This window comes from Giraffa tippelskirchi, chromosome 13, assembly GCF_054371585.1.
Source record: "Giraffa tippelskirchi isolate mGirTip1 chromosome 13, T2T-mGirTip1v1.2.pri, whole genome shotgun sequence".
NCBI classification, from domain to species: Eukaryota; Metazoa; Chordata; class Mammalia; order Artiodactyla; family Giraffidae; genus Giraffa; species Giraffa tippelskirchi.
This window is the reverse complement of record NC_137287.1, coordinates 60631018-60658201: the sequence shown is the minus strand read 5'-3', so window position 1 is coordinate 60658201 and position 27184 is coordinate 60631018. Positions and strand designations below refer to the sequence as shown.

General features: G+C 38.4%; 2 protein-coding genes across 13 annotated transcripts in view; both read right to left on the bottom strand.

The window, feature by feature from the left end:
* Positions 1-971: 971 nt before the first annotated feature.
* On the bottom strand, positions 972-24379 carry SEC61A2 (SEC61 translocon subunit alpha 2). Of its 4 annotated transcripts, none has more exons than XM_081554096.1 (12): positions 23492-24379; positions 21382-21449; positions 20180-20245; positions 17037-17115; positions 13718-13849; positions 13486-13595; positions 9491-9644; positions 8368-8528; positions 7887-8084; positions 4828-5019; positions 4336-4412; positions 972-2031 (listed from the first exon to the last, which is right to left on the bottom strand). In XM_081554096.1, exons 1-12 carry the CDS (start codon positions 23994-23996, stop codon positions 1845-1847), a joined length of 1929 nt encoding a protein of 642 aa, XP_081410222.1. In that variant the 5' UTR covers positions 23997-24379; the 3' UTR covers positions 972-1844. The 4 variants fall into 4 exon arrangements, with proteins under 4 accessions (XP_081410222.1, XP_081410225.1, XP_081410223.1 ...); XM_081554099.1 differs by having other exon boundaries at positions 23479-23607; XM_081554097.1 differs by lacking the exon at positions 20180-20245.
* A 2-nt stretch (positions 24380-24381) lies between these two features.
* Positions 24382-27184, bottom strand: part of DHTKD1 (dehydrogenase E1 and transketolase domain containing 1) — a 43487-nt gene continuing 40684 nt past the window's right edge. For all 9 annotated transcript variants that reach the window (XR_014072489.1, XR_014072491.1, XR_014072490.1 and 6 more), the window contains one exon: positions 24382-26408. Coding sequence is in view for 5 of the 9 variants with exons in the window: in XM_081554090.1 (XP_081410216.1) it covers positions 26304-26408 (105 nt within the window). In the remaining 4 variants the exon portion in view is untranslated. The remainder of the gene's footprint in view (positions 26409-27184) is intronic.

Below are 27184 nucleotides of genomic sequence, written 5' to 3'. Positions count from 1 at the left end.
GCATCATGATTCTCCAGAGACTATAGTCCTTTCCCTTGAGGACTTAAGACTCTTGTCATTACTCCTTCAAAATCAGGAGGCACTGAGGGATACAGAAGATATGCAGGCCCAAGCACAGAGCCATCTCCAAACAGGCCAACTCGTGCAAGACCACTCCCATGGCAACTGGTAACAAGCTCCTCTCAAGTGCTGACGGGGGGAGAGACTTGTGACCCCACCTGTCCTTGGCGCCTTTTCCTTTTCCTAAGGGCACAGTTTAGAAGTGATAGCTAAATCCTAGAATATCCCCCTAATGGAGTTTATGTTCTCGGTATCAAAGGCTATGCTTTGGAAATTTGGTCAATTTGAGAAGTGGCAGTCTGTTTTCACTAGCTGGCCCTATGGTATCAGTATTTACAAGTTGAAAGTTTAGATTAAAAGCGTTATTTGCACCTTCTCCGGGGATAAACAACACTGGGTCGTATTTCCATGGTAACAGTGGTCCGAGGCCCCCAGGAGATGCTTTCCAATTGACATGGCTACTGCTCTATCCGCCTGTATTTTCTCTGCCTCCTTGCTCCTAAAATTAGTTGGCTTTGTGATCCTCAGCTAAAGAAGATAAACTTCCTGCACTTACTAAGAAAGTCAACCATGACAGAAACCATACTAATGAGAAAGACATCTTTGAAAAATTAAGTTTGATCATTTTGGACAATAAAGCACAATAAATAAAAATGAATTACTTATAAGAAAAACTGTGCTGCTTCAAATAGAGGCTGGGACACTGAGAACATTTTTTCCCTGTTCTTTCCAAATGTCAGTCACAAAACTAAGTGACTTTTTGTTGGTCACTGTCCCTCCACATTTTTAGGATTAAACTAATACACTTGCAATAGATATCTCAGGATGAATTTTGTATGAATACAATGGATCTATACAAGTAATCTTAGAAATCTTTTAATATCAGACTATTTTTCCAACACAACTGAAAGTTTTATTAAATAAAATTTTATTGTCTACTGTTTACACTCACGTTGCTGCTGTAAAGTACAACAACATACACAAATTCCTAGCATGAATTACTCGTTCACCCCCCACTGAACTAGACATTGCTTGAGAATTTGATGTTTGCTTTAGGAATTTAAGAAAAAAAAAATTGGGGCATATTATCTTGAAGAGTATTCTCAAGTGACCTGTTGGAATTCAAAGGCATAGCCAATACTGCAAAACAGCACTGGCTGTGCTATCCCTAGGAGGAAAGGGGAGTGGAAACAAGAAGAGGAACTGAGCAGTTGTTTCTGGTGACAGATTTGACTGAAAGCTTGATTCTGCCTACCTGGACAGAGTGGCTGCTTTGCAGAGGAACAAATAAAACGGGGGAGAGTGGGAACGTGGATACTATGAGTTAAAAAAGTATAAAAACTAATTATATCTAAAATATAGATAAGATATAAATGCTCCAGAACTCGTTAAATAAGCTCAAAAATACTGCAAAGTGGCAATTTGAACTACATTTATTTTTAAACAAGTGGGGGGAAACTGAGTGTTTTGAATGTCGTGTGCAAAACTGATCCACGTCACCATCTCACCGTCACGACTGAACATGGCAAGGCGGGTACACTGGTTTCCAGCCATCACAGGCAACATTGCATGTACGTGTTTTAATGAATAATGTAAACTTCAGTGTTAAGGCAGCTGGTACTAACGCTGCACACAGGCTTAGCTCCGCACCCATTTTAGGAATGGGACAGTCAGCACTTGAAAACAAAGTGTGAGAGAAGGAAAGGGGAGCCAGCATTATCTGACAAAAACAATGCGTCCGAATATTTTGCCTTTCACACACACAAAAAGAAATATTGGAACACTTAGAAAAACAAAGCACCCATCCCGCCAACTTCAGCCTGTTCCTTAACAAATATTTCAAAATACTGATAAATAATAGTGACTGCAAGCAGAATTCCAGTGCCAGAGCCAATGGCCCCGAGGAAGTCGGCCAACACCGACAGGGCGCCGATGCATAAGCCCCCAAACGCAGCTGCTGTGGGGATGTACCTGGAAGACAAAAACCCTGAGTCAGGCAGAGCAGTGGAAGGGTGATACAACTAAAGGGAACTGTCCGCAGTACTGACAGCTCGTCTGGGGCCACCCAGTTAACATGCTGATGAAAACTGATGAAGGGCATGATCTGCCTCCCTTATTTCAAGAATCCAGTTAACAGCCAAGAAAGGCAATACATGATTTTCATGCCAGAAGAGGAGAATCCTCGACTGTCACTTCAGTATTGGAATATTTAGTGTTGTTTTTAAGTGGGTAACCTTTTAGCTCCCTCTTTTAGATAAACAGTGAATTTCAAAATGTTTTCCTAAGTAGAAAATTTATAAGATTTGGATGATCCTCTTTAACAGTAATTCAACCTTGGCAACATGTTGAAATCGCCTGGAGAACTGTTAAAAATAATGGGATTGTGGGACTTCTCCAGTGGTCCAACAATTAAGACTTTTGTCTTCCAATGCAGGGACGTGGGTTCGATCCCTGGTGGGGGTACGTACTAAGGTCCCACAAGCCTTGGGGTGCAGCCAAGAATTTAAAAAGCAAACAAAATATAATGAAATTGTATTTAAAATACTCCAGACAGGAAAAAAAAAAAAAAAGGAGGGGGGATGGGGAAGATGGCAGAGGAAACAATGGGAGAATAGTAACAACTAAAGCTGGCTGCAGCCGGGACCCAGAGGTTCACTTTACCATTCTCTATAATCCAGTCTATGTTCTAAATAAATAAAAAGTTTAAAATACCAATGCCTTTTCAACAAATCCTTCTGGAACATGTGGCTATCTACATGGAAAAGAAGGAATCTGGACCCCTTTCTCACACCAAACACAAAAATTAGCTCAGAGTGGTCACAGATATCAACATAAGAGGATAAACTTCCAAGACCTTGGTTTTGTAGCTACAACACCAATAGCAGCACAGAGCAGAAATAGAAAAACTGAACTTGATCAAAATTAAAAACTTGTGCATCAGAGGATGCCATCAAGAAAGTGGAAAGACAACCCATAGAGTGGGACAAAATATTTGCAAATCATACACCTGACAAGACACATCCAAAATAAATTTTTTTAATCTTACAAACCCAGAAACAAAAAGATAACCCGATTAAAATTTTTAAATACGCAAAAAGATGGAAGAGACATTTCTCCAAAGAACATACTCAAATGGCTAATTAACACATGAAAAGATGCTGAACATCATTACTCACCAGGGAGAAGCAAATCAAAACCACAATGAAAAAGGAACACCCCAATGAGATAACACATACCCACTAGGTGGCTAACATCAAAACAAGAATTAGTGCTGGTGAGGACGAGCTTGGTGGTGGGGGATGGGATGGAGAATGGGGCAGCCACTCTGAAAAGTCTGGCAGTACTTCAACATGTTCAACACACAGTTGCTACATGACCCAACAATTCCACTCAGCAAAATGAAAACATACATCCATACAAAACCTGTACAAATATGTTCACAACAGCATTATTCATGACAGCCAAAAAGTGGAAACAATCAAAATTTCTATCAACTGGATAAACTAAACAGTTATAGCTATACAAGGGAATATTATTCACAAACAAAGGATGAACCCTGAAAACCTTACACTAAGTGAAAGAAGATAGTCACAAAGGATCACATATAACTTCATTTATATGAAATGTCCAGAACAGGCAAATCTATAGAGATAAAGAAAAAGCCTGAGGCTGGGAGTTGGGAGGGCTGGGCAGAAATAGGGAATAACTAAATGCGTACAAGCTTTCTTTCTGGGTGATGGAATGTTTCTAAAATTATATTGTAATCATTACTCAAAAGTATACTAAAAATAAAAAACAACCCACTAAACCATATACTTCAAATGACTACATTACAGGATATGTGAATTATATCTCAAAAAAGTTATCAAAAAATAAAAAACTGATGCCTGGGACCCAATTCAGACCAAGTAAATCACAACTCATACAGGTGGGATAGCAGTAATTTTTAAGAGCTCCCAGGTGATTTTTAGTGCAGCCAATCAACAATGGGAACCTCTGACCTACAGCATTAACAATGGGGTGAGTAGTGAAGGGAACACAATTTCAATTAAAACAATAATTTAGGTATCAATTTTGATGTGGAGAATAATTCAATTTTGTGTTAAATTTTGATTCTTTTGTGGTAACCAGAAGAAAAATGCTTCAAATATGAACTTAAAAATTACCTGACAACAAATGAAAGCTAGATCAAAAACCAAGTACATGTGCACTGTATGTAAATCCCTCTCTCCCCCACCCCCTCTCCTGTCAAACACTGAGTCTAATGCTCCTTACCTATTAAGCTCATGAACCATGGAGGTATCTCTGTGGCCCCTCATTACCATTTGTTGTTCTTTAAGCTGTTTAGCTACCTGCAAAGAGAAAAACAATTTCTAAAATCAAACTATTTTACTACCAGGTTCTATGAGACATGATTTCTATATACTAAAAAGTAAAGGATAACATCATTCCCTGGCTACGGTGCTGCATAAGCACGTTATGTGTATCTTAAGCTGAGGTTCCCCAATCTGTTTTTTGTCACCTCCATAAAGGGGACTAAGGAATAAGACTGCTGGGCAGGGTTGAGCTTTGGAAGGTCACAAACCATTGTAAAATCTAAGAATTTTTCACTTTCCAGGAACTAGTTTTTAACTCCTTGGAGGTGATATTACCTCATGAAGAATGTATGAATTAAGAGTTTAAATTACAAACGTTAAGTGTATGAATTATCATTTGACACCTAAAAATTATGAATTTTTTTCATTTTCAAATAAACCAAATACTTACATCTTTGGCTGAGGAACCAGACACCTCTATCCATGTCTTAGAAAAAAATGCACATGATCCCAACATGAAGATGATATAAACCACCACATGGACAGGATCCTCAAATATGGCGCCCATGGACTCAGGAGGAGAAAGGTAGTAACAAAGGCCCCCCACTGGGTAAGAACGAGCAGGTCCTCCCCCACTGACATCCTACAGAACAAGAATAAAAAGCATAAATGATCACATTTCTGTGACTTTTCAAACTCCTCAGAAAGTATGACAATGTCTTTGAGCTCTTGAGTCTTAAGCTCAAAGCACCTACAACTAATGATTCTATGTAACTTAAGGGTTTACTTTCGTATCTAAAATATCTTCAGTTCAGTTCAGTTCAGTCGCTCAGTCGTATCCGACTGTTTGCGACCCCATGAACCGCAGCACGCCAGGCCTCCCGGTCCATCACCAACTCCCGGAGTCCACCCAAACCCACGTCCATCGAGTCGATGATGCCATCCAGCCATCTCATCCTCTGTCGTCCCCTTCTCTTCCTGCCCTCAATCTTTCCCAGCATCAGGGTCTTTTCCAATGAGTCAACTCTTCACATGAGGTGGCCAAAGTACTGGAGTTTCAGCTTCAACATCAGTCCTTCCAATGGACACCCAGGACTGATCTCCTTTAGGATGAACTGGTTGGATCTTCTTGCAGTCCAAGGGACTCTCAAGAGTCTTCTCCAACACCACAGTTCAAGAGCATCAATTCTTCGGTGCTCAGCTTTCTTCACCGTCCGACTCTCACATCCATACATGACTACTGGAAAAACCATAGCCCCGACTAGACGGATCTTTGTTGGCAAAGTAATGTCTCTGCTTTTAAATACAAAATGATAGTATCTATTACATAAAAAACATTGTGAATATACTAACAATGTTTTTTTTAAAAAATGTTTTTTAAAAAACATTGTAATACAACTATAAGAAGACTTCCCTCTCGTCCTGAAGACAGGAATATAGTTACATTTACATCAATCTCTGATAACATTTAGAATATGAAATTTTCTGAATTATGTAAGAGTAAACACACATTTCTTCACTACGAAGAATGGAATCAACTGAAATATTAACACAAGACTACCACATTGCTGCCTATATGATATTTATTATAAAGAAGTCTTTCAATAAATATCTGTAATGGAATTTTGTTATCCACACATTTATGAATTATTATAGTCAAAGAAATAGGAATAACATATTTATTTTTATTAAATGAAAGTTCTGGGCATACAGGGTGGGAAAGCAATTTTGGGATGCAATGATTAAAATGTCTTGTTCCAGAAATTACAATTTCCAAATGATTCCTTTATTGTGCCCCTAGTATTACTAATTCCAAATCAAATGCCCTGTTTATAGACAAATTAAACTTCTCAATAATTCTCTTTAGAGAAAATCTCATTAAGATCACAATACCATCTATGCAACTACTCAGCTGTATGGATTTATTACTGTGAGATTATCATAGCAGTAATCACTGCCAAGGTTCATCCTGGGTGGCACTAGTGGTAAAGGACCCACCTGCAACGCAGGAGACATAATGGGACACGCAGTCAATCCCTGGTCGGGAAGACCCCCTGGAGAAGGGCCTGGCAACCCACTCCAGGATTCTTGCCTGGAGAATCCCATGGACAGAAGAGCCTGGCAGGCTACAATCCATAGGGTTGCAGAGTCAGACATGACTGAAGTGACTTAGCATGCACATCAACTCTTGAAGGGAGGGCCAGCCCTTTCCCCCACCACAGGTAATCCAATTTCTGTTAAATGAGTGGAAAAGGAGTCTAGCTGACCCTTGAACAACTGCAGGGGTTGTGGCACTGACCCTCCACGCAGGCAAAATCCACGTGTCAGTTATGGTTACTCTTCCGTGTACACGACTCCTCTACATGGCAGGATTCAGCCTGCTGCAGACGGTGCAGGACTAAAGCATTTACTACTGAAATAAACCTGAGTCTAAGTGGATGCTGCTGCTAAGTCATGTCAGTCGTGTCCGACTGTGTGACCCCATAGATGGAAGCCCACCAAGCTTCCATCCCTGGGAGTCTCCAGGCAAGAGTACTGGAGTGGGTTGCCACTGCCTTCTCTGCTAAGTGGATACTCGAAGCTGAAACCCATGCTGTTTAAGGGTCAACTGTATTATGGGTAAAGGCAATCCTATTTCTTTCAATTGACATTCAAGTTACAGTCTCATCCTATTGAATATATTTTAAAAAACAGCTTTCAGCAAAAGCAGAAAGTTATGTCACTACAACTTATAATGCAGAAGTAGCACATTAAGACAAATGTACACCATACTTCAGGAATGACTAAAAAAAACTCTTTGGGGGAATACAAATTCTAGAATTAACATACTCTGAAAACAATAAAGGATCTTACTCTTCTCTAATTCTATAGTTTAAAGGGGGAAAAATACTCCTTGGTCAGCTGCAAATTTTACCTAGTCAAAATTCAATCTACAATAACTCACATCTTGATCACAATGTGGCTGGAGTGCTTCAGTAGGAGCTATGATGAAGAGGAACGCAGAATTTACTGGTTTCCATTTCTAGCAACTCTGTTCTTTCTTCACTAGTAATTACATACCTTTCTCCAGCTAATCACAAACTAGTTTACTACCATTTGGACTATGAAAAACCACAGGGAGGCAGGAGAGGATGATTTCAGACTTCCATATAATCAGCAAATTGTTTCTTTGAAAAAAGCATTATTCAAGACAAGAGTGGAGAAAGAGTACAAAACAAGGAGTCATTTTCATAAGAGCAACTGTAATCTTAACCTAAAAGGTCACTTAAATGAGATGTGAAAATGCTTCTTAGATGTAACATAATACAAAGTACTTGGCCAGTCTTAGTTTCACAATGCTTACAGGTTTACAACTTCCAAATAAATGACAGACTGTGCTATAGATAAGGGAATCTGAAAATGTTACAACAAGTGCTTCAATTATGGCTCACCTCTTTCAGGTAAAAATATAAGCACAAAAGGCAAATTACAATAAATCTGAGTACTTAGAATAAATAATGAAATACTCACAGCCCACTGTCCTAGTAAATTTACTAGAAAGTTGCCACTGAATCGAACCGACAGCATCTGGGAAATCACGTACAGGTTGGACACCAGGGCGGACTGCAGGATGATGGGGATGTTGGACGTGTAGAAGAGCTTGATGGGGTAGCTGCTGTACTGCCCGCGGTACCGCGCTGACTTGATGGGCAGGTCCACACGGAATCCCTGAAAAAGGAAGCTCAGGAGTGAGTCAGAGGGACTGCACACAGCACGGATCTGGACAGTCACAGAAGGAAATCTGCAAAGACAATGCTAGCAAACTCTCCCTTCCACAGACACACAGAAATAGAAATCCTTCTCTACTTCATAACCATGGATACTTCGCAGCTCGGCGTCTATTAAACAATGGAACTATTTGCCTAACTAGATTCTGAAATGGCATGCTCCTCTTTTGACAGTGGAATAAAAATCCACACCCCACTTACTTCAACAAAGATGGTATACTTACCTGAAAATATATAACAACAGCAAACACGAAAACTGTGGCAATGAGGTTCATGAGATTGGGCAAATTCTGTCGATAGAACGCCTCCCTCAGAGCTCGGACTTTGTCTGTCCTGGTGGCCAGTAAATGAAAGAGAGCTATGACTGCACCCTCAAACTCCGTACCTGATGAAGCAAGACAGGAATCAGCTGCAGCCTACCACCCAAAGCTGTTCCAAAGTCAAAACAAGCCACCCTGAAGCTCCAGTGCAGGGCAGAAAACAGCAGTCAAAATAATTCAACTAAGTTTACTTTATGATACAGCCATGTGTGGAGCTTCTAAAAAATACTGACATCACTGAGGCAAATGTACCTTTTGTTAGCGTAAATTTGAAGTTTTCTCAAGAGACTATTCTTGATGAAAACAGTCAAAGAAGAATAAACCAAAGCAAATATTTAGTTCATAATGGTTGGCCTCACCTTTACTTTGGGGGAGGGGGATGGGGAAAAGAAGCAGCGAAGCAGCATACAGATGTCAGAATGAAAGATCAACATTCCCCTACCAGGTTGGCCTTCAAACTCACTTTACCAAGTACATTAATAAGCCATCACTGCTATTGACTGTCTTAAGGCTGGGGTCAGGTCAGATGTCAACCATTACAAATCTTGGATGGCATTTGAGAGAAGTGGAGGTGAGTAAGGTGAAAGTCAATTAAGTATTTCAAAATGCAGGTGCTACTACAAAGCCAAGGAGAACAGCAGCAAAAGTATTCGTGCTCTCTGATAACACAATAAATAACGTTTCTTTATCCATCTGAAAAATCTTAATCCACTACCTTTTTATCTGCTGCAAGTGCTGAAATCAGTCAAAATCAATGACTTCTGGAGCAATGGGTTACACAATTAGATTTTTTAAGTGTTTGCAATCACTGAATTTTTGAATGAGCAGAGGCTAAAATTTCGATATTCTTTCTGGAGTAATACTTCATACTCCACCAATCTCTGCTTATTCGCTTTGGAACAACTGCCATCCACTGTTGCCCAGGACAGCAAAGCAGGGCGTCTGAGGTCCACTTGCTCCCCCACCTCGTGCTCCTCTCAGCACACATCCAGCCAAACCCATGCACTTGTGTCCCTGTGCGTTGTACCTCGGCCAGTGTTAATGGTAGTGGGACTAAAGGCCTTCCAGACAATGGTTTCACAGATGTTGGTGGCAATAAAGAGGGAAATCCCAGACCCCAAGCCGTAACCCTTCTGTAGCAGCTCATCTAACAGCAGCACAATCAAACCAGCAACAAACAACTGTGGGGAAAGAAATGCAAGTAAGCAGAAGCAAGAATAAACTCAGAAAGGGGCAGTGAACACCACGGACTACTTTCAAAGTACAGGCATTTTCAACATTAAAACCTAGCTATCGCAGTATCACTATTATGACTCTCTGCATCTTTCAACCCTCACTGGAAGCCAGTTCTGCAAATCAGAGGATTGGAAATGTTGTCACATTATAAAGCTGACATTTTGACTTCTAAAGTATATTTATATTTCTCTACAATGTTTAAATAGGCCTATTGAGAAGTACCCTAAAACAAAAATGTTCACAGTTGTAGTATTTACGACAGCAAGAAACTGAGAGCATTCCAAATAGCTTCAAGGAAGAGAAAAACCAAATGAAATACATTACTATAACAAGATGAAATCCTATAGGCCATTAAAGGAAGAGCATGTGAACTATGCTGATACATTTTTTAAGTGTTATATATTTTATATGTGTATTATATATAATATATACACAGGAGTTGAAAAGTAGACCATGAATATGTCCACAGATTATAACAATGTAAAAATGCATACATACAATGACAAAATGTAAATCTGAGACAATTAAGGGTTCACCAGGTTCTTAAGCTTATAATTTTTTTTAAAAATGAAAGCATACGAACTTTAATTTATGTGAAATTGAAAATTCTTAATTTTCCTCTTGGAGAAGACATTTCAGTAAAAGTGTGTACCAATCAGAAATAATCCATAGCTTTGCAAGTGACCTCTGTGGTCAAACGACTCCCTCCCATTATACCGCTGGACATGTGCTTACCTTACATTTTCTCTGTTTTCTCTTTTTCTGAGTTGTCATTTCAATGGCTGTACAGAGCCTAATTTGTCTACTTATAGTCTTTTAGTTTGAATTTCAATGGACTGTAAAAAAGGTAAAATTCTCAAAACTTCTAAGAGAGCTCACGAATTCTTTACTGTTTGAAAACCAAGTTTATCAATCTGACCACATTAAAGACAAGCTAGCACTTAACTACTGAGATTTTATTTTGACCATGATTATGTAACAGGTACATATTCCTCATCAGAAATACAGAAGCCCACCCCACATGAAGCATGATAGTGGTCCACAAACCACTGGCCAACCAGAAAGTGCTATCGTGGGTTTCTGATTAAATGACCTGCCTAAAGGTCACACAGGCAGCTCTGAAACAGCAGTTATTCTTCAAAACTCTGTTCACACCCATGCCCATTAGACAGGAGAGTGATCTGTGTATATCCAGTAAAAATCAAACTCATGCTTCTCTAAATGGACAAAGGAATTATAGGGAAATAAGAAATGGTTTCTATAACTGAAAGAGTATGATAAATGATGGTAAAAAAAAAAAAAAAAAGCATGCATGCCTATGAGAAGGGAATGAGAAATCAGGAATTGAAAGCATCTCATTGATTAGAACAGTGATAAAAACCTGAATACTAACTGCATGCTTTTCTAGAGTGTTCAGTACATATGAACCTCTAAAGTGTGTACAAAAATAACACAAACACTAACATCTCAGCCTTGCTCATGCGTGCGTGTGCACGCGCACACACACACACAACTCAGTTGGGACAAAATAATACTTACCTCTACTATGTTCCATGCACACTGATACTGTCTATTCTTTTTGAAAACTGTAATCAAGACCCCTTATTTAGATCCCAAAACTCAATAGTGGAAAAACACTGACCATGTGAACGAAACAATAATAATTAAGGTGAGAAATACCTTACATAACAGCATGCAAACAGTTTTCAAAATCTCTAGGTGAAAACACACTGATCCAATCATATCTCTTCAGTGAATCCACACATTTTCAATGTTAGCAATGCCTTAAAAAGAGGCAATGGGTCACTACCCATATGTATCATCAAACATGAAAAATTTCTCTATACATTAACACTAGAAGAATTAACCACAAGACAAATATTTGTGCACCTGAATTTATGTAAACAACTTAGTATATACCCACTTTACTTGCTTTGTCCCAGAAATTTAACTACTCCTTGATTTCTGGTACTGAAAAATTAAAATAGCTTAACTCCATTTTCTCTACCAATTCAAATTCATAATTGACTATTCAAGAAGTCAATACTTTAACCTAGAAGTGGTCAGCTGAAGTTCCTTAAGAATATAAATATGCCCTTACTAAAACACTAGAAAAGTTTTACTGATGTATAATGTTCTAAGAGCTAGATAGATGCCAATTCTGAGTGTCTTTTAAAAAGCAGGGTTATTCTAACTATGGTCATAAAGCAAATGCTATCAAGAAACAAAATAAGGCAAGAACTGGTGTATCAGCATCCTTACACTGAAGTACTAAAAGATACTAAAACTAGTTTCCAGGGGATCTTCTCTCCCATCTATTGTAACACTTCTTCCTCTAATTCCCAGGGGTTCTAAGTTTGCCACTCAAGGTGTTTTATAAATGAAGAAATAACGACAAAGCTATCCTTTAAAGAAATGTACCTTGTTCCAAAAGGGAACTCACTAGGGGCTCAGAAAACTACCTTACAGTCCATTAAAAATGCCTCCCCTGAAAAAGACAAAATATTTCCACTTCATTTAGAAAAGCTCTGTGATATGTGTTAATGAATAACATATAAATACCTCAACAATCCCTTTCTCCTTGGTCTAAGTCATACTCACTACACAATCTTCTTACTATGATTTGCTTCCCATGTAAGATTTCCTATTAAAAAAGATGGTTAACCATGCCAATTGGAAATGGTGACATTTCTCAATACATATATACATATATGTATATACACACTAGTAAAACAGTGTTTTAGTTTTATTTTAAACTACTTTTCTGATCTTTATCTTTTTGACCATTAAAAAATTTTTTCCTAAATTAATCCTAATTTCCTAGAGTGAACAAGAAGCATTCCTGAGATAACTAGGACCCTAGCTAGATGTTCAGTGTTTAACTTACACAAGCTTGTTTTCAAAATACAGTAAATACTATTAGATAACTTAAGTACAGTGCATTCCTGGGTAACTTCTCCAAAGGGTTTTTAAGGACTGCATTAGAGAAATGGAGTCCTCAAATATCTTTCAAACTTTACACATTTTAAGATTCTTAGTGGAGGAAAAATAATGCTGGCCTTTAAAAATTCTATTCCAACATATCCATTTAAAAAACCCACAGGATATATACCCGTGTGCTTACATGGTATTTCACTGACTACAAGATACTATTATTTGTAACATTATTATGTGTGCCACTGAGAAAGGTAAAGATACTACAGTTAAACTATCACAATAACCTGTTATAAAGAATATTTATTGTCTGCTTATAAAAAAGTTTAGACTTAGATGTTTATCATCTAGCTTGTTCTTTCTGTGCCTGTTTATATACAGTAACTGTTTAATAACAAATCACAGCAGATGGTTGTGAGACATTTTAAAAAGCAATTAAACTCAACAGCATGTTGTATCAACAATGCACGTAACCCAGTGATGTAAGGACAATACAAACAGCTGTGACCAAGCTGACATACACACACAGGCAGTGACCACCATCACAATGACTGCCTGTCTGACAGCACGGTAAGAGACCATCAGGTCTAAGAAAACGTCCTGATTTCAGAGACATCAAAATGTGCATCTTAGAATCAGTGAAATACAGCTGATAGATCCATAATTCTTTTATTACACATCTACACTTTATTACAATAACCTTTAATTTTTTACATCAACACAACTTATATGTCACTTCAATAATCAAAATATAATTAAGTAAAATAATTCAAAAGTAAGAAAATGACTAATCATCTAAAGAACTGTTACAAAAGAAAACTGTTTTTATCTATGAAAAATTGGATTTCTTACCTGAATGATGATAAGGAGACAGATTCCAGCACCCATTTCAGCAGGATCCCCATACATGCCCGTCATGACATACACAATGGCTTGCCCAATGGTAATGATCATACCAAATACTGACAAAAATGGGGGGAAAGGAGGACATACTTACAATCAAAGATAAAGAAAGACTAGAAAAACACCTTTACCACAAAATTCTCAAATTTGGGAAAGACTCTTTGGTTGTATTGATGCTCACATTTCTGGGCTCCATTGAACAAGGCTCTGTCTTTCGGTGTATCTCCAACTTCAATGATTTTGGCTCCAGCTAACAATTGCATGATCAAACCAGATGTTACAATTGGGGAGATACCCAATTCCATTAAAGTTCCTGTAAAGGAAGGGGAAAGAAGTAAATAATCTTTACTATACCCAACAGACACAACCAAGCAACTTAGCATGCATAGCACATACCCAACAGAGATTAGTTTAGAAGTGGCCCAGTTCTTAAAATTATGTCTATTGAAATACACATTTAAAAGTTAACAAGAAAATTTTCATTCCTTAAACATTAATTGCTAAGAAAAACTCATTTATTAACACAATCTCACAACAACATATTGACTCAAAATTACTATAAATATCACAAAAATGTAAATTTCTGCAAATTCTAAACTTAAACTGTTAAAGAAACCGTTTGAAAGAAATAGTCCAAGATTTCTGTCCAAATCACTGTTCTTAAAATTTACACTAAACATTTTAATGCAGAATCTTAAAATTATATACTAAGTCCAAAAATTAAGTATCAAGTTAGTAAGAAATGATACTTAAGAATAGTTGTGTCTCTCTCAATTCAAAATCTAAAACTATATAAAAAGTCATCAAAATCAATGTTGGAGAATACTTAATGGCATAAAAATGTTAAATGACATACTGGATAGGAAAAAGTACTCAAAAATAGTATGTAAGGTTGGATTGGCTATTTAAGTGGAAAATCATCTCCTGTTATTTTAGTTTGGCTATCAAGACGTTTGTACTGTTAATGAACTTATCTACAAAACAGAGTCACAGACATAGAGAACAGACCTGTGATTACCAACGGGGAGAGGGGTGGGAGGGATCAATTGGGAGGTTGGATTAGCAGATAAAAACTACTATATAGAAAAGATAAAACACCAAGGTCCTCCTGTGCTACAGTCCTCCTGTACAGCACAAGGAACTATACTCAGTATCCTATTATAAACCATTATGGAAAGAAATATATTAAAAAAGTATGTAAATGTATAAGTGAATCACTTTGTTGTAGGGCAGAAATTAATACATTGTAAATCAACTATTTTTGAATAAAATAAATTTTTTTAAAAGATGTTTTTATTGTTATTTTTACTCAGTGGGTGTATGGGTAATTTTTATTCTTTTTTTTTTTGCCTCTATTTTCTAAAATTTTTCTTTATAGAAAATAAGCATTACACTTTTAGTAAAGAAAAAAAAAAAGAAGAAAGAAAACCAAATATACCAAGCGTGTAAGATAATATGCAAAACTAGTAATTGCACATAGCCAAGACCACGTTTCCATTGGTCATTCTGTCACATCACAACCTTAATTCCTGACTTTTATAAATGCTGAAAAGGTGCCTTTAATATGAGAAAGATTTCATCTTAAATGGACTTCCTGTGTTTTTCAAATACTTCTTTAATGGTAAAGAGATAAAAACATCTCATTGTTAAAGCTAGTAGGCAGGTGGGTGGGTAGATGTCTTTTTACATCAAATCACCAAAATTTAAACTGCAAATAGATCTAATCCAAAAATTAGTCCAATCAAGCTTAATGAACATTTCATTTAGGAAATATGGCACTTCAACTCAGTAGGGAAAAGAGGATAAATGGACCTTGGCAAATGACTAGACATTTATAGAAAATTAAGCCTAGATTCCCTATCTCATGACTTCCAACAAAATAAAAGCCAGAAAACTTAACCATAAAAGATAAAAAGCAAAAGTACTTGAAGTGAGTATGTTTATAATCTTGGAAAAGAAGAAGCCTTTCAAAGCATGAGAAAATACCTAAAAACCACACGGAAAAAGATGGACGATATGATTAGATACAACTGTGAAACCTCTATGTGGCAAAAGACAGGATAATAGTTAAAAGAAAACTATTCAAACACAAGTAACAAAGAGCTCAAATCTTTATGAGGCAAAGAATTCTCACAAATGGATTTTAAAATGAACAAACAACAACAGTGAGATAAGTCAGCCAGAGAAACAAATACCATATGGTATCACTTACATGTGCAATTTAAAAATACAACAAACTAGTGAATATAATAACAAAATAAGCAGTCTCACTGCAAAATCACTGCAGATGGTGACTGCAGTCATGAAATTAAGAGACACTTGCTCCTTGGAAGAAAAGTTATGACCAACCTAGACAGCATATTAAAAAGCAGAGACATTACTTTGCCAACAAAGGTCCACCTAGTCAAAGCTATGGTTTTTCCAGTAGTCATGTATGGATGTGAGAGTTGGACTATAAAGAAAGCTGAGCACAGAAGAATTGACGCTTTTGAACTGTAGTGTTGTAGAAGACTCTTCAGAGTCCCTTGGACTGCAAGTTGATCCAACCAGTCCACCCTAAAGGAAATCAGTCCTGAATATTCATTGGAAGGATGGATGCTGAAACTGAAACTCCAATACTTTGGCCACCTGATGCAAAGAACTAACTCATTTGAAAAGACCCTGATGCTGGGAAAGATTGAAGGCGGGAGGAGAAGGGGACAACAGAGGATGAGATGGCTGGATGGCATCACCAACTCAATGGACATGAGTTTGAGTAAACTCCGGGAGTTGGCGATGGACAGGGAGGCCTGGCATGCTGCAGTCCATGGAGTTGCAAAGAGTTGGGCACGACTGAGCAACTGAACTGAACTGAACTGAAGCAGTCTCACAGATATGGAGAACAAACTAGAGGGTGGGCGGGGGGAGGGAGCACAATATAGGGGTTGAAGAGTGGGAGGTTAAAAACTACAGGGTGTAAGACAGGCTCAAGGATGTATTGTACAACACAGAGAATATAGCCATCCCTTCCCACCCTCCCAAAAAAAATAGAAAAATAAAAAAGAGATAAATGGCACAGCCACTCCCAGTAATGTTTTTTTCTCAGGAAAATACCAACATAGGAGGAAATCCCAGCATCCAAATCTGTACTAAGTAACCCTGAAACTCTAACCAAGGCTGGCTGGGTCAGGTGTAAACTGTGGTAATCTGGAATTATGAACTGAGAACCGAAGAACCCAGGAGCTGTTGAAGCTAAATCACAAAGACAAGGTTCCCAGCTAGCCCCTGCTGCTGAGGTCTGAAGACTGTCTGGTTCTCTCTCCCCAAGGCTAAGCTATTCTACCTCCTCTTTGGATTCCAAAAATAACTAGTATCCTTCCAATAAATTCCAGTTTTATGTTTAAACCACTCAGTCATTTCCTATGATTTATAACAAGTCCACTCATAGAAGAAATACAAATATTCAATAAAAATATGAGACGATGCACTAGTATGGAGGCAAAAGAAAAAGCAGCACATACCTCTGTTGGATGCAAGAATAACTCTCATCCAGTAGAAAGGATCTGCAGAATCTGATGACATGATTCCAAACAGTGGTATCTATAGGATTACACAAAATAGTTCATGAAAATGTATTATACAAATTAAGTTTGAACTTAATAATGCGTTCACTTAATATTTGCCATACTTGAAAAAAAAGCAACACTACTCCTCAAGTTCTGTAACAAAAAAAGAATACCCTAAATGTATAGTTTTTTAGGGAAAATATAAACAACAGAAGTCAGTACTTTTTACCAGTAAATACTCCTATCAGAATGGAGATGTGCTGCACACAGTCTGAATATATGCAACATTACTGAACTGCACACTTAAAATGGTTAAGATGATAAATTTCATGTTTTTGCAATTAAAGAAAATGTTCTTTATCATTAAAGTATAGGATATATCTACCAAGTCACAGAATAATTTTGCAAAACTATGGGTACAAATGACAGCCAAGGCCATGCTCCAAATGTAAGACTGAAAACAATATATACACAGTAGAATGCTGCCATTAAAAATTATGCTATGAAAAAAAATTTTTTTAATTATACTATGAAGGTTATATTAGTATCAGGATGTGTTTATGTTGTGATAATAAGTAGAAAAGAGTGGTTCTCAACCTGGGGCAACTTAGTCCCCCGGAGGATATCTGGGAATTGTCTAGGAAGACAGTTTTGGTTGTCCCAACTTGAAGGGGGTGCTAATGGCATTTGCTGGGTAGAGGACCCTCACAAGAAGACACTAACAAAAGTCTAACGAGAGAGCAGAGCCCAGGTGGCATTTATGGCAATTCTCTCAGCTGATCTCCCCTCCCTCCATTCTCTCAAGCTAAAAAACACTATAGAGAACGACAGACCCCAAACCCTTAAACTGTATCTGGGAACGGAAAATAAACCTGTTGGAGAGTCAGTGGAAAGAGAATCTAGAAATCACCAGTCCTGGACAGAAATCCCTAAGCATGAGAGAGACAAAAAGGTACAGCTTGGCAACTCTGTAAATCCATTACAGAACAATAATCCATCCAAAACAATAATAAATAACATAAAATACATAAATTAATTAAGGGCACGAAAAGTTGTGAGAAATGTCACACTTCAAGAAATATAACTCAAGTTATGTTTCTTCTTCTTGGGTTTTCTTGGGTAAAGCTGAAAATATTTACTATCTGGCCTTTTACAGAAAAAATGTTTTCAGACCCTTAGGTTAGAAGATTCAATAAGTTCAAAGCAATAAAAATCATAATCCCAGTAGGCTTTCTCAAAGAAACTGACAAGCTGATTCTAAAATTCAAATGAGTGACTGTGAACTAACAAAATCATTCTGAGAAGAAATAGCAAAGTTGGATGACTTTTACAACCTAATTATAGGATTCAGTCTAAAGCTACAGTAATCAAAACAGTTACGGTTTACCATAATGATGGAATATGATCAATGGAACAGAACTGAGAGTACAAAAACTGATCCATGCTTAAATGGCTAACTGATTTTCAACAACGCCAAGGTTAATTCAGTGGAGAAAGGATAGCCTTTTCAACTGGTCTGTCCATATAGAAAGAAATAAGCCCTAACCTTACCTCATGCCATACACAAAAATTAACTTGGAACAGACCACAGACCAAAACATATAAGATAAAACTATTTAGAAGAATACAGGAGAAAATCTTCACAATACATATATCTGATGAAGGATTTGTATCCAGAAAATATTTTAAAAGGCATATAACTCACTAATGGGACAATAATGCAATTTTTTAATAGGAAAAAGATCTGGGGAGAAAACACTTTACAAAAGATGAACAAATACTCAATGAGTATATGAGAAAGCTGCTCAATATCATTTGCAAGGGAAATAAAAGTTAAAATCTTACTGTGGAGAAAAGGGAATCTTCCTATACTTTGATGTAAAATGAAAACAGGAGGTTCCTCAAAAAACTGAAAATAGAGCTAACATATAATCCAGCAATCCTACTCCTGGGTATAGATCCAGAAAAGGTAAAAATTCTAATTCAAAAAGATACACTCACCCCAATGTTCATAGTGGCATGGTTTACAATAGTCAAGACATGAAAGCAACCAAAATCTTTAAGGGTTGGTCAGTAGAAGCAAAGTAATACAATGATTTGGCTTTGGAGGATTTATAATTAAAACATGCTATTTACAACATGATTAAAAGCAAACAAAAAGGAAAAATATTTGCACGATACTTGTCAAAGATTTAACACTTTTATATATAAAAACTTGTCATAAACCAATTTTTAAAATCTTAAGAAGAAAATGGGTAAAGATCATTAACTGAAAACTAACGGAAAAAGAGAAAATATGTTCAAATCCACTAGGAAACCAAAAGAAATACACAGTAGAAGAATCATTTCAGTATTAACTCAGATTGAAATGATGATTCTCCTATGTACAACAGTTAAGACAAAGAAGCAATCTAAATGTCCATTAACAGAGGAATGAATACAAGAAGATGTGGGCTGTATGTATAATGATGATGCTCCTACGTACAATAGTTAAGACACAGAAGCAATCTAAATGCCCATCAACAGAGGAATGAATAAAAGAAGATATGGGTTGTAAACACACACACACACACACACACAATGGAATACTACTCAGCTGTTAAAAAGAATGCAGCAAAATGGATAGACCTAGAGATTATCATACTTAAGTGAAGTCAGTCAGAAAAAGGAAGATAAATACCATATGATATCACTTATATGAGGAATCTAAAATACAACACAAATGAACGTATTTATAAAACAGAAACAGACTCATAGACATAGAGAACAGACTTGTGGTTATCAAGGGCTGGGGGAGAAGGATGAAATGTAAGCTTGGGATTAGCAGATGCAAACTAGTATACATAGGGTGGATAAACAAATACTGTATAGCACAGGGAATTATATCCCACTCAATATCCTATATTCAGTATCTGCTGTACATCAGAAACTAACACTGTAAATCAACTATACTTCAATAAAAAGTAATTTTCTAAAAAGATAATTCTCAAAATAATTCAGTATATTTACTATTTGAACTAAAATTACCTTCTCAAGTTATAACCAACTAAGACCTGAGAATAACAGTACAGACATTTGTCCAGTGTTTGGTTACATACCTGACAACATACTAAGAAAATGAAGAGAGTTATAGCAGTCCATAGTACCTTCTCTCTAAACTGGATCTGTACAACAAAATAAAAAACAACCAATCAAAACAAAGAAACAGCAAATGTAAAAAAAGCAAAAATGTATATTAAAGCTTAACCAGCATTCTCCATCATGACATGCTCTTATTATTTCCTCTTAAAATACTCTCACCCTAGTGAGTAGAAGCTAAATCAAACAGCTAAACTTCTCAAGCATCTTTCTTTACTTATCTGAGAATTAAGTACTATAGTTTAAATACAGGGAGGCCTTAATACACTGCACCATGTTAGCTGAAACTGAAAAGGATAAAGACACACATCCAATATTCACACATTTCCGTTAACACCATACTGTACAAAGCCATCACTTATTGTGATAAGTGATATTATACACTATTTGTCTTCCTGCCTGTAATATTATTCAGTGAGTATTTCATAGACTGTGAAAAGCTATAGTTTCTTAGTATACCTTACATGTAACAGGAACAACTATTTTTATAACCTCAAAGAAATTTTAAAAAAGAAATATATTTTTGACTATTATAAAACAGTAAGTTTAACAAAAATCTTACTTATCTCTTTCTAGTCCCTATTCTGGTTAGTTCCATGAGAAATTGGAAGTACAGTAAAAGAGGAACGTCTGCGAACGTTTGGGATTAACAATATTTCTAGAATTGAAATGCCTTACTTCCAAAAGTCCATGATGGAAGAACAATTTGATGCAGTCCCTATCTTTTGAATGCATTTCTGTGATTTTTTTTCTCTGCACTGAATGAATCAAGAAATGAGAGGTATACACCTGCCCAGTTGCAATCCATTTATGTGAAATAGTTGTACCCATGAAAACTGACCCAGAAGACTGGGTCATTTCTAGTATGGTGGATCATAATAGGCAGGAGAATACTGTAGCTTATCTAACACACAGGCCAAAGAAACATAAGGTTTGGAAACGCTACAACTTAGAGAACAGTTGTTTTTGAAACCATGAGATAAACTATCTAGATTTAAAACGTCTACACTAGTTTCATTCACTTTTATGCCTCTTGCGAAGAGAAGGAACAGATATTTTTCCAGTTACAACCAGAAAAAGGTTGAGGAAAATAAACCAATGTAGCTAGTTTACAGAGTAAGTCACTTAGCTACCCTCTATATTACAAAAATATTATACTTACTTTCCTTTCAGGTTTCTGAATTTCTGGTAGAACTGCACAGAAAGGTTTGATAACTTCTAAAAATTTGACTGTTAAAAAAAAGAATAAATGCCCCTATTACAAAGTTTTAAAAAAGATTTTTATTTTTGCAGAATCAAATACAAACGTTCTTTTAATAGCAATCCATCCCATTCCCACCCCCAAAATGAATTAATCATAATGCTCTCCATTTCAAAGTAATTTGCTTCTTCATGCTTGAATCCCACCCCTTTACATATATAGAAAAGGAGTAACTCAGTCAGCATCTCTACACCAAAAGGAGCAAAAGCAGTCGACCAACAAGAACATGCATTATGGAAGGAAACAGGACATAAAAGGAGGCATGTACAAGAAATGAGTTGAAACTGCAGGCCTGACAATTTGGGACTGAAAAATGCTGAAATGCATAAGTGAGAAATATCACACCCCAGCAGTGAAAGTGCCAAGTCTTAACCAGACCACCAGGGAATTGCCTAGATAGGTTTTTAAAAGTACTGTATACAATCTCTACTTCATTTCATTAAGTCACTATTCATTGTTTGGACACTCTCCCATATAAGAAAATCTCAAAGTACTTGTGTATGTTCAATCCTCAGCCCAGAGAATGATGACTACATTTCATTAGAAAATACTGTTTTCCTGGACAACTCATAATGTATAAAAGTAAGATAGACCAAACTTCAGGATAGGCACTCTTTTCTGGCATGGCTTAAATCAAGTCCTGCCAAAGAACTGGAGGATGAAGATGATAATCATTCAGTCTCTGCCAGTGTCTGTAATGTGCAGAAACACAAAAATCCACAACTAGGTTATTAGTTAAGATCATTCTTCCCTTACACACACAGGATTCTATGTACTAACATCAGGAAATTGTTTTAAAACTGACGTGAGCAATTACACTTCAGCCAGTTAGCCAAAAGTTGACTACAACATCTTTTTTGTTGTTGCCGAATTTATGTTACTGAAGTATGGTTGATTTGACTATATTATCTTTTTATAAAATCTCTCAAAGTGATAACGGCCACTGATGTTTGACAGAAGAATTCATAAATTCTCATAAGCAGGTATTTGTTACCCAAGTACCATTTAAGACGACTTGGAAAGCAAATGTGAATTATGAAAGTGTTCATCTCTACTACAAAACAAATGTCAATCACATCAGGAAACTTGCTAGAATCCCCTTACCCCTTTTCCTTCCCACTTCAACCTAAGCTACCCTCCCAGATTTCTTGGCTTATGGTCATATGTGTTGGAATATTCATGTTCAAGCAATGCTTTTTTGTCTGCCACCTCACTCTTCCTGTGTTGTAGAATTTAACGCTTTATATTGCAAATTCAAGACCAAGGGTCTGCTATTCCTTTCTAAGCTTTCCGCAAATGTCCACTAGTTAGCAGGCCAATGGGTGCACGGCTTGGGTTTGCGGTAATCCGTTCATCTAACAATCACCCCAACAGGTATGTAAGTATATTTGTGAAGATACGTGGTGTTGAGGGTTTGGGAGAGGGCTCTCGAAAGACTCCCATTATTTAAGGCCTTGTCCCTAAGGAGTATACGACCTGACATACGTTGAGTTTTCAGTAAACGCTACAGAATGACTGGAATGAAAATTTTAACGAAAACGCTAGGCCACCAATCGCCTCCTTTCCTCCCCTAAAATACACGCCGTGCATCACTTTTTAAAAAATGAAACAAGGCAGGGAGCTTCATCATCACAACTAATATTCCAAGGGTGATTTGGGAATAAAAAGATGAGTTTCCTAAGCTCTTGAAAAATTAAAAGTGGTCCAGGTGTCTCCTGGTTCTTTAACTCCCCGCCCCCAAAACCAATGGCCTCCCCGCGCCGTCCTCCGCTCCATGCCACCCACTGAGATGCGCAGACCCAGGCCTCCCGGACCTAGCCCCGCAGCCAGCCCGGGCTAGGCCTCGCACGGCTGGAGGAGCCTCGGCTGAGGCCCCCGGCCCGTGCCCTCCGCAGCGGCCCGCGCCTCCTCGGCCCACGGGCTAGGCGACCCCGGCCCGGCGCCCGGCGCCCCCCCGCTTGCGGCCCGTCGGGGCCCGCGCCCTCGGCAAGGGCCTACCACCACTACTCACTGCCCATGGCGGCGGCTGGGGCGGACCGGCGGGGCCCAGCGGCCTCGGCGCGGCCTTCCCTCGGGTCCCGCGGCTCGACCCTCGGCGCCCGCTCGCGACACGCTCCGGCCGGCCCCGCGCAGGCTCCGCCCCTGCCCACGTGACCCGCGTTGTCGCCCCGCCAGGCCCCACTCCCTGACGACAGCCTGGCTTTAGGCCGCCTGCGCAGATGACGTCCGCCTCGTTGCCATGGCCACCGCCGGCGTGGGCGTCCTCCTGCGGAACCCTGGAGGTGCGACCCTCTGTGGGGCCAGGGCTGCCGGTTCTTCCCGCTCTGAGCACCTCTCCGAGCTCTGTCCAGCAAGGGCTGTCTCCTTGATCTCGACCCCCAGGAGGCCCGGGGGTTGGAGTCAGGACACAGCCCGAGCGACCGCCCCAGGAGCGCAGGACGGGTTCGATCCCCAGGACTGGAGCCGAGATGCCTCCAGAGCCCGTATGACCCAAACTTTATTTTGCTTCCTTCCATCTTACTGGAACTGCTGGGAAGTTTTCAGAAATTTGTATGTAGTTAATAGCTTGTGAACTCTTCACTCTCTACTATGGCCTTCCTGAGCAGCTTGAGGGATCTCAATTCCCCAACCAGAGATAGAACATCGCCCCCTGCCTTGGAATGCGGAGTTTTAACCACTGGACAACGCCCCCCGCCCCCGCCCCAAATCCCTGTCTGCCTTGTCTAGTCTCTATTGTCCCTTCATGGACAGCATAGTGTAAGGGAAAGCATATAATCTTAGCAATCTGGTAGCCCAAATTTTAGTTCCTCCTACTTCTTAACGAGGACAATGAGCAACACGGTTTATCTTTAACTTGCACGTGTTTCTAATGTCAAGAAAAACGCCATATTGCAACAGGTGTTCAATAAACTATTTATTGAGGAAACACCATTCTACTCTTACAGGATCATTTCTTATTTTTGTTCCATTATAGCTGGCTCTTCATATAAGTCAGAGAAGATGCAGGGGAACAACACTAAAGTAATATACTTTAATAAAAAGTCTTCCAAAATTAACTGGTTTGGCAACTTGCTGTGGAGAACTAACAGTCCCTTCCTGCAAGGTAATTCAAAATAATGATGCAAGGTGCAGTGATGATTGAGAGTAAGAAGGTGAAGATATAGAAGATATATCTCATGGCTCAACTTGGAGATTAACAAGAAACAGACTTGGGAGGTGTAAAGTTAGACATTTGGAAAGATCTAAACTAAAAAAACTCTAGTCTCCCATCTAATTTTGTGCTTAGACTTTTGAAATATTTTAACTCAGGAAATCAAGAGATCTGAAAAAAAGATGACCCTGTGCTTTTTTTTTTTTCTAGTTTAATATACAACATTGATAACCATTCTCATTAAATAGATCTTTGTAGTTTTATTGGTTGACATGCATGGTACTAAGTTACATGATTTATGATTTAAGATGTGAATCACTAATCTACTGCTGTGGCCAAAACAACCTATACATTGGTTCTAAAAGACACTGACAGTTGCCAGTACTAGTGGAGAGGGTATTCCAGGGCCTCGGGTACTCTCCCATTTCTGAGAAAACAGTATTATGACACAAGAATGGTATATGGTAGTTTCTGCAGCACCAAGCCATATAAAGCTAGGAAATTTGCTGATGTTTAGTTATACTCTCCAGTACTAAGCCTAATTTCAGAATAAGGGAATAGATTGATGATCTCTAGAAATCCCCAAAGCACCTAACACTGGGAAGTCCCCACTATCAAAGTGATCCTTAAGTGCCACAAATAAACATCATATGACAGCAGCGACTTTTAGAGGGGAGGCTGATCAACCAGTGGCTGAAATCCCCATATCAGACACCGCCCAGAGTTTATTAAAAATATTAAGGTATTGCGGCAAGAATAATTAAGGGGGACAAAAAGATACTATGGCAAATTAGACCACCAATCAATTTCACTGTAGCTACAACTCAATAATAATGTGCTAAGAATCCTACACCCAGAGGTTTATATTTAATAGGACCGATACTTAAGGATAATGGGTAAAGTAGTGATCCTGAAGAACACAAATCAGGAATAATACAGTTTGCTATAGTGTTTGATAAAACATTTTTCACAGTGGCTGGAAAGCAGCACCAGAGATGACAAAAAATTAAAATATAGGTACTCAAGGACTTTGAATAAAGAAGGGAGGATTCATGAAAGTGACATGCATTAAGAAAATCTGGAGGAAACACAGCAGTGGGACTGTGGCTCACACTATATGCCTGGGTGTACGTGTATAGGGAACTGTTGGGGTCTTCCCCTGTTCCAGAGATGTCCTTGGACTTCCCCTGGCATGTGTGTTGTGTTTCAATAAACAGTAACCTGATCAACTCCAAAAAAGAAAACTGTAAGTCACTTCAGTCATGTCGGACTCTTTGTGACCCTATGGACTGTAGCCCCCCAGGCTCCTCTGTCCATGGGATTCTTGAAGCAATAAATTCATGCTCAAGAACTTTTCCTGGGTACATAGAGTTAATTAGGAAGAGGAGAGTCTAAAGACATCTGGATCAGGAGCCAGTTCTACAACTCACTCTGATCTAAAACAATATAACATTATGGTACATTTAAGGAGGAAAGTGACTTGTGGGATTCATTCTCAAAGAACAATTCCTTTGGCTGTTCCATGTATTCTAGATTTACCTCTCCTCCACCCTCATCAATCTCAATATCTTCCAGGAATACAATCTTTTCATGGTACCTAACAAGTGGAGGAGACAAGCCTTTCTTTTTATGGCAGTTTTCTTACAAAGAAGTAGTATTTCTTCAAAGGACGTCATGGGGTGAAGGTCTTGGTGAGGACTTCTTCATGCTGCTGTAGGTGAACAGTGCCGATTCCCACAGCCGGTACTGGCAAGGCGGGTCGGCTCACAAGACGGAGCTATCGTGAAAACAGAAAAGAAATAAAATGACATTTGAACTCAATCAGAGCTCTGCTTAGCTTACCCAGGGACACAAATGTATTTCTCTTAAGTTGTTTAACCATAAGTCACCCTTTTAGAAAGTAATGAGTGACATAAACTAGATTACAGGGAGATCTATGTCACAATTGAAAACTAAATTCCAGGCATGATAAGGTGAGACACATTCAGGAACTTGTCCTGTTCTTAGGTAACTGTTACTTGCTTTTAGCTGTAGGGTTTTCTAATTTAGAACTATTCACAGGTGAAAATGATTGGAGCCCGGTAAGCTGATATCTGATGTTGAAGCTGAAACTCCAATACTTTGGCCACCTGATGTAAAGAGCTGACATTTGAAAAGACCCTGATGCTGGGAAAGATAGAGGGCAGGAGGAGAAGGGGATGACAGAGGATGAGATGGTTGGATGGCATCACCGACTCGATGGACATGAGTTTGGGTAAATTCCAGGAGTTGGTGATGGACAGGGAGGCCTGGCATGCTGCGGTTCATGGGGTCGCAAAGAGTTGGACACAACTGAGCAACTGAACTGAATTGAAGCTGATATCAAGTGACTTGAGTTCTAAACAAAGCAGAATAGAAAGACAAACAGAAGCAAGCATGATTATTCTTCTCTTGCATTTATCTTCCAAAAACATAACTAAGAACTTGGCCTTTGATGTTTACCAGCATTGCAGGTGGGCCTGAAATAAGTGTTACTGTAAAACAAGCCAGCTCATGGCTCTCCTCCCCTGGGGC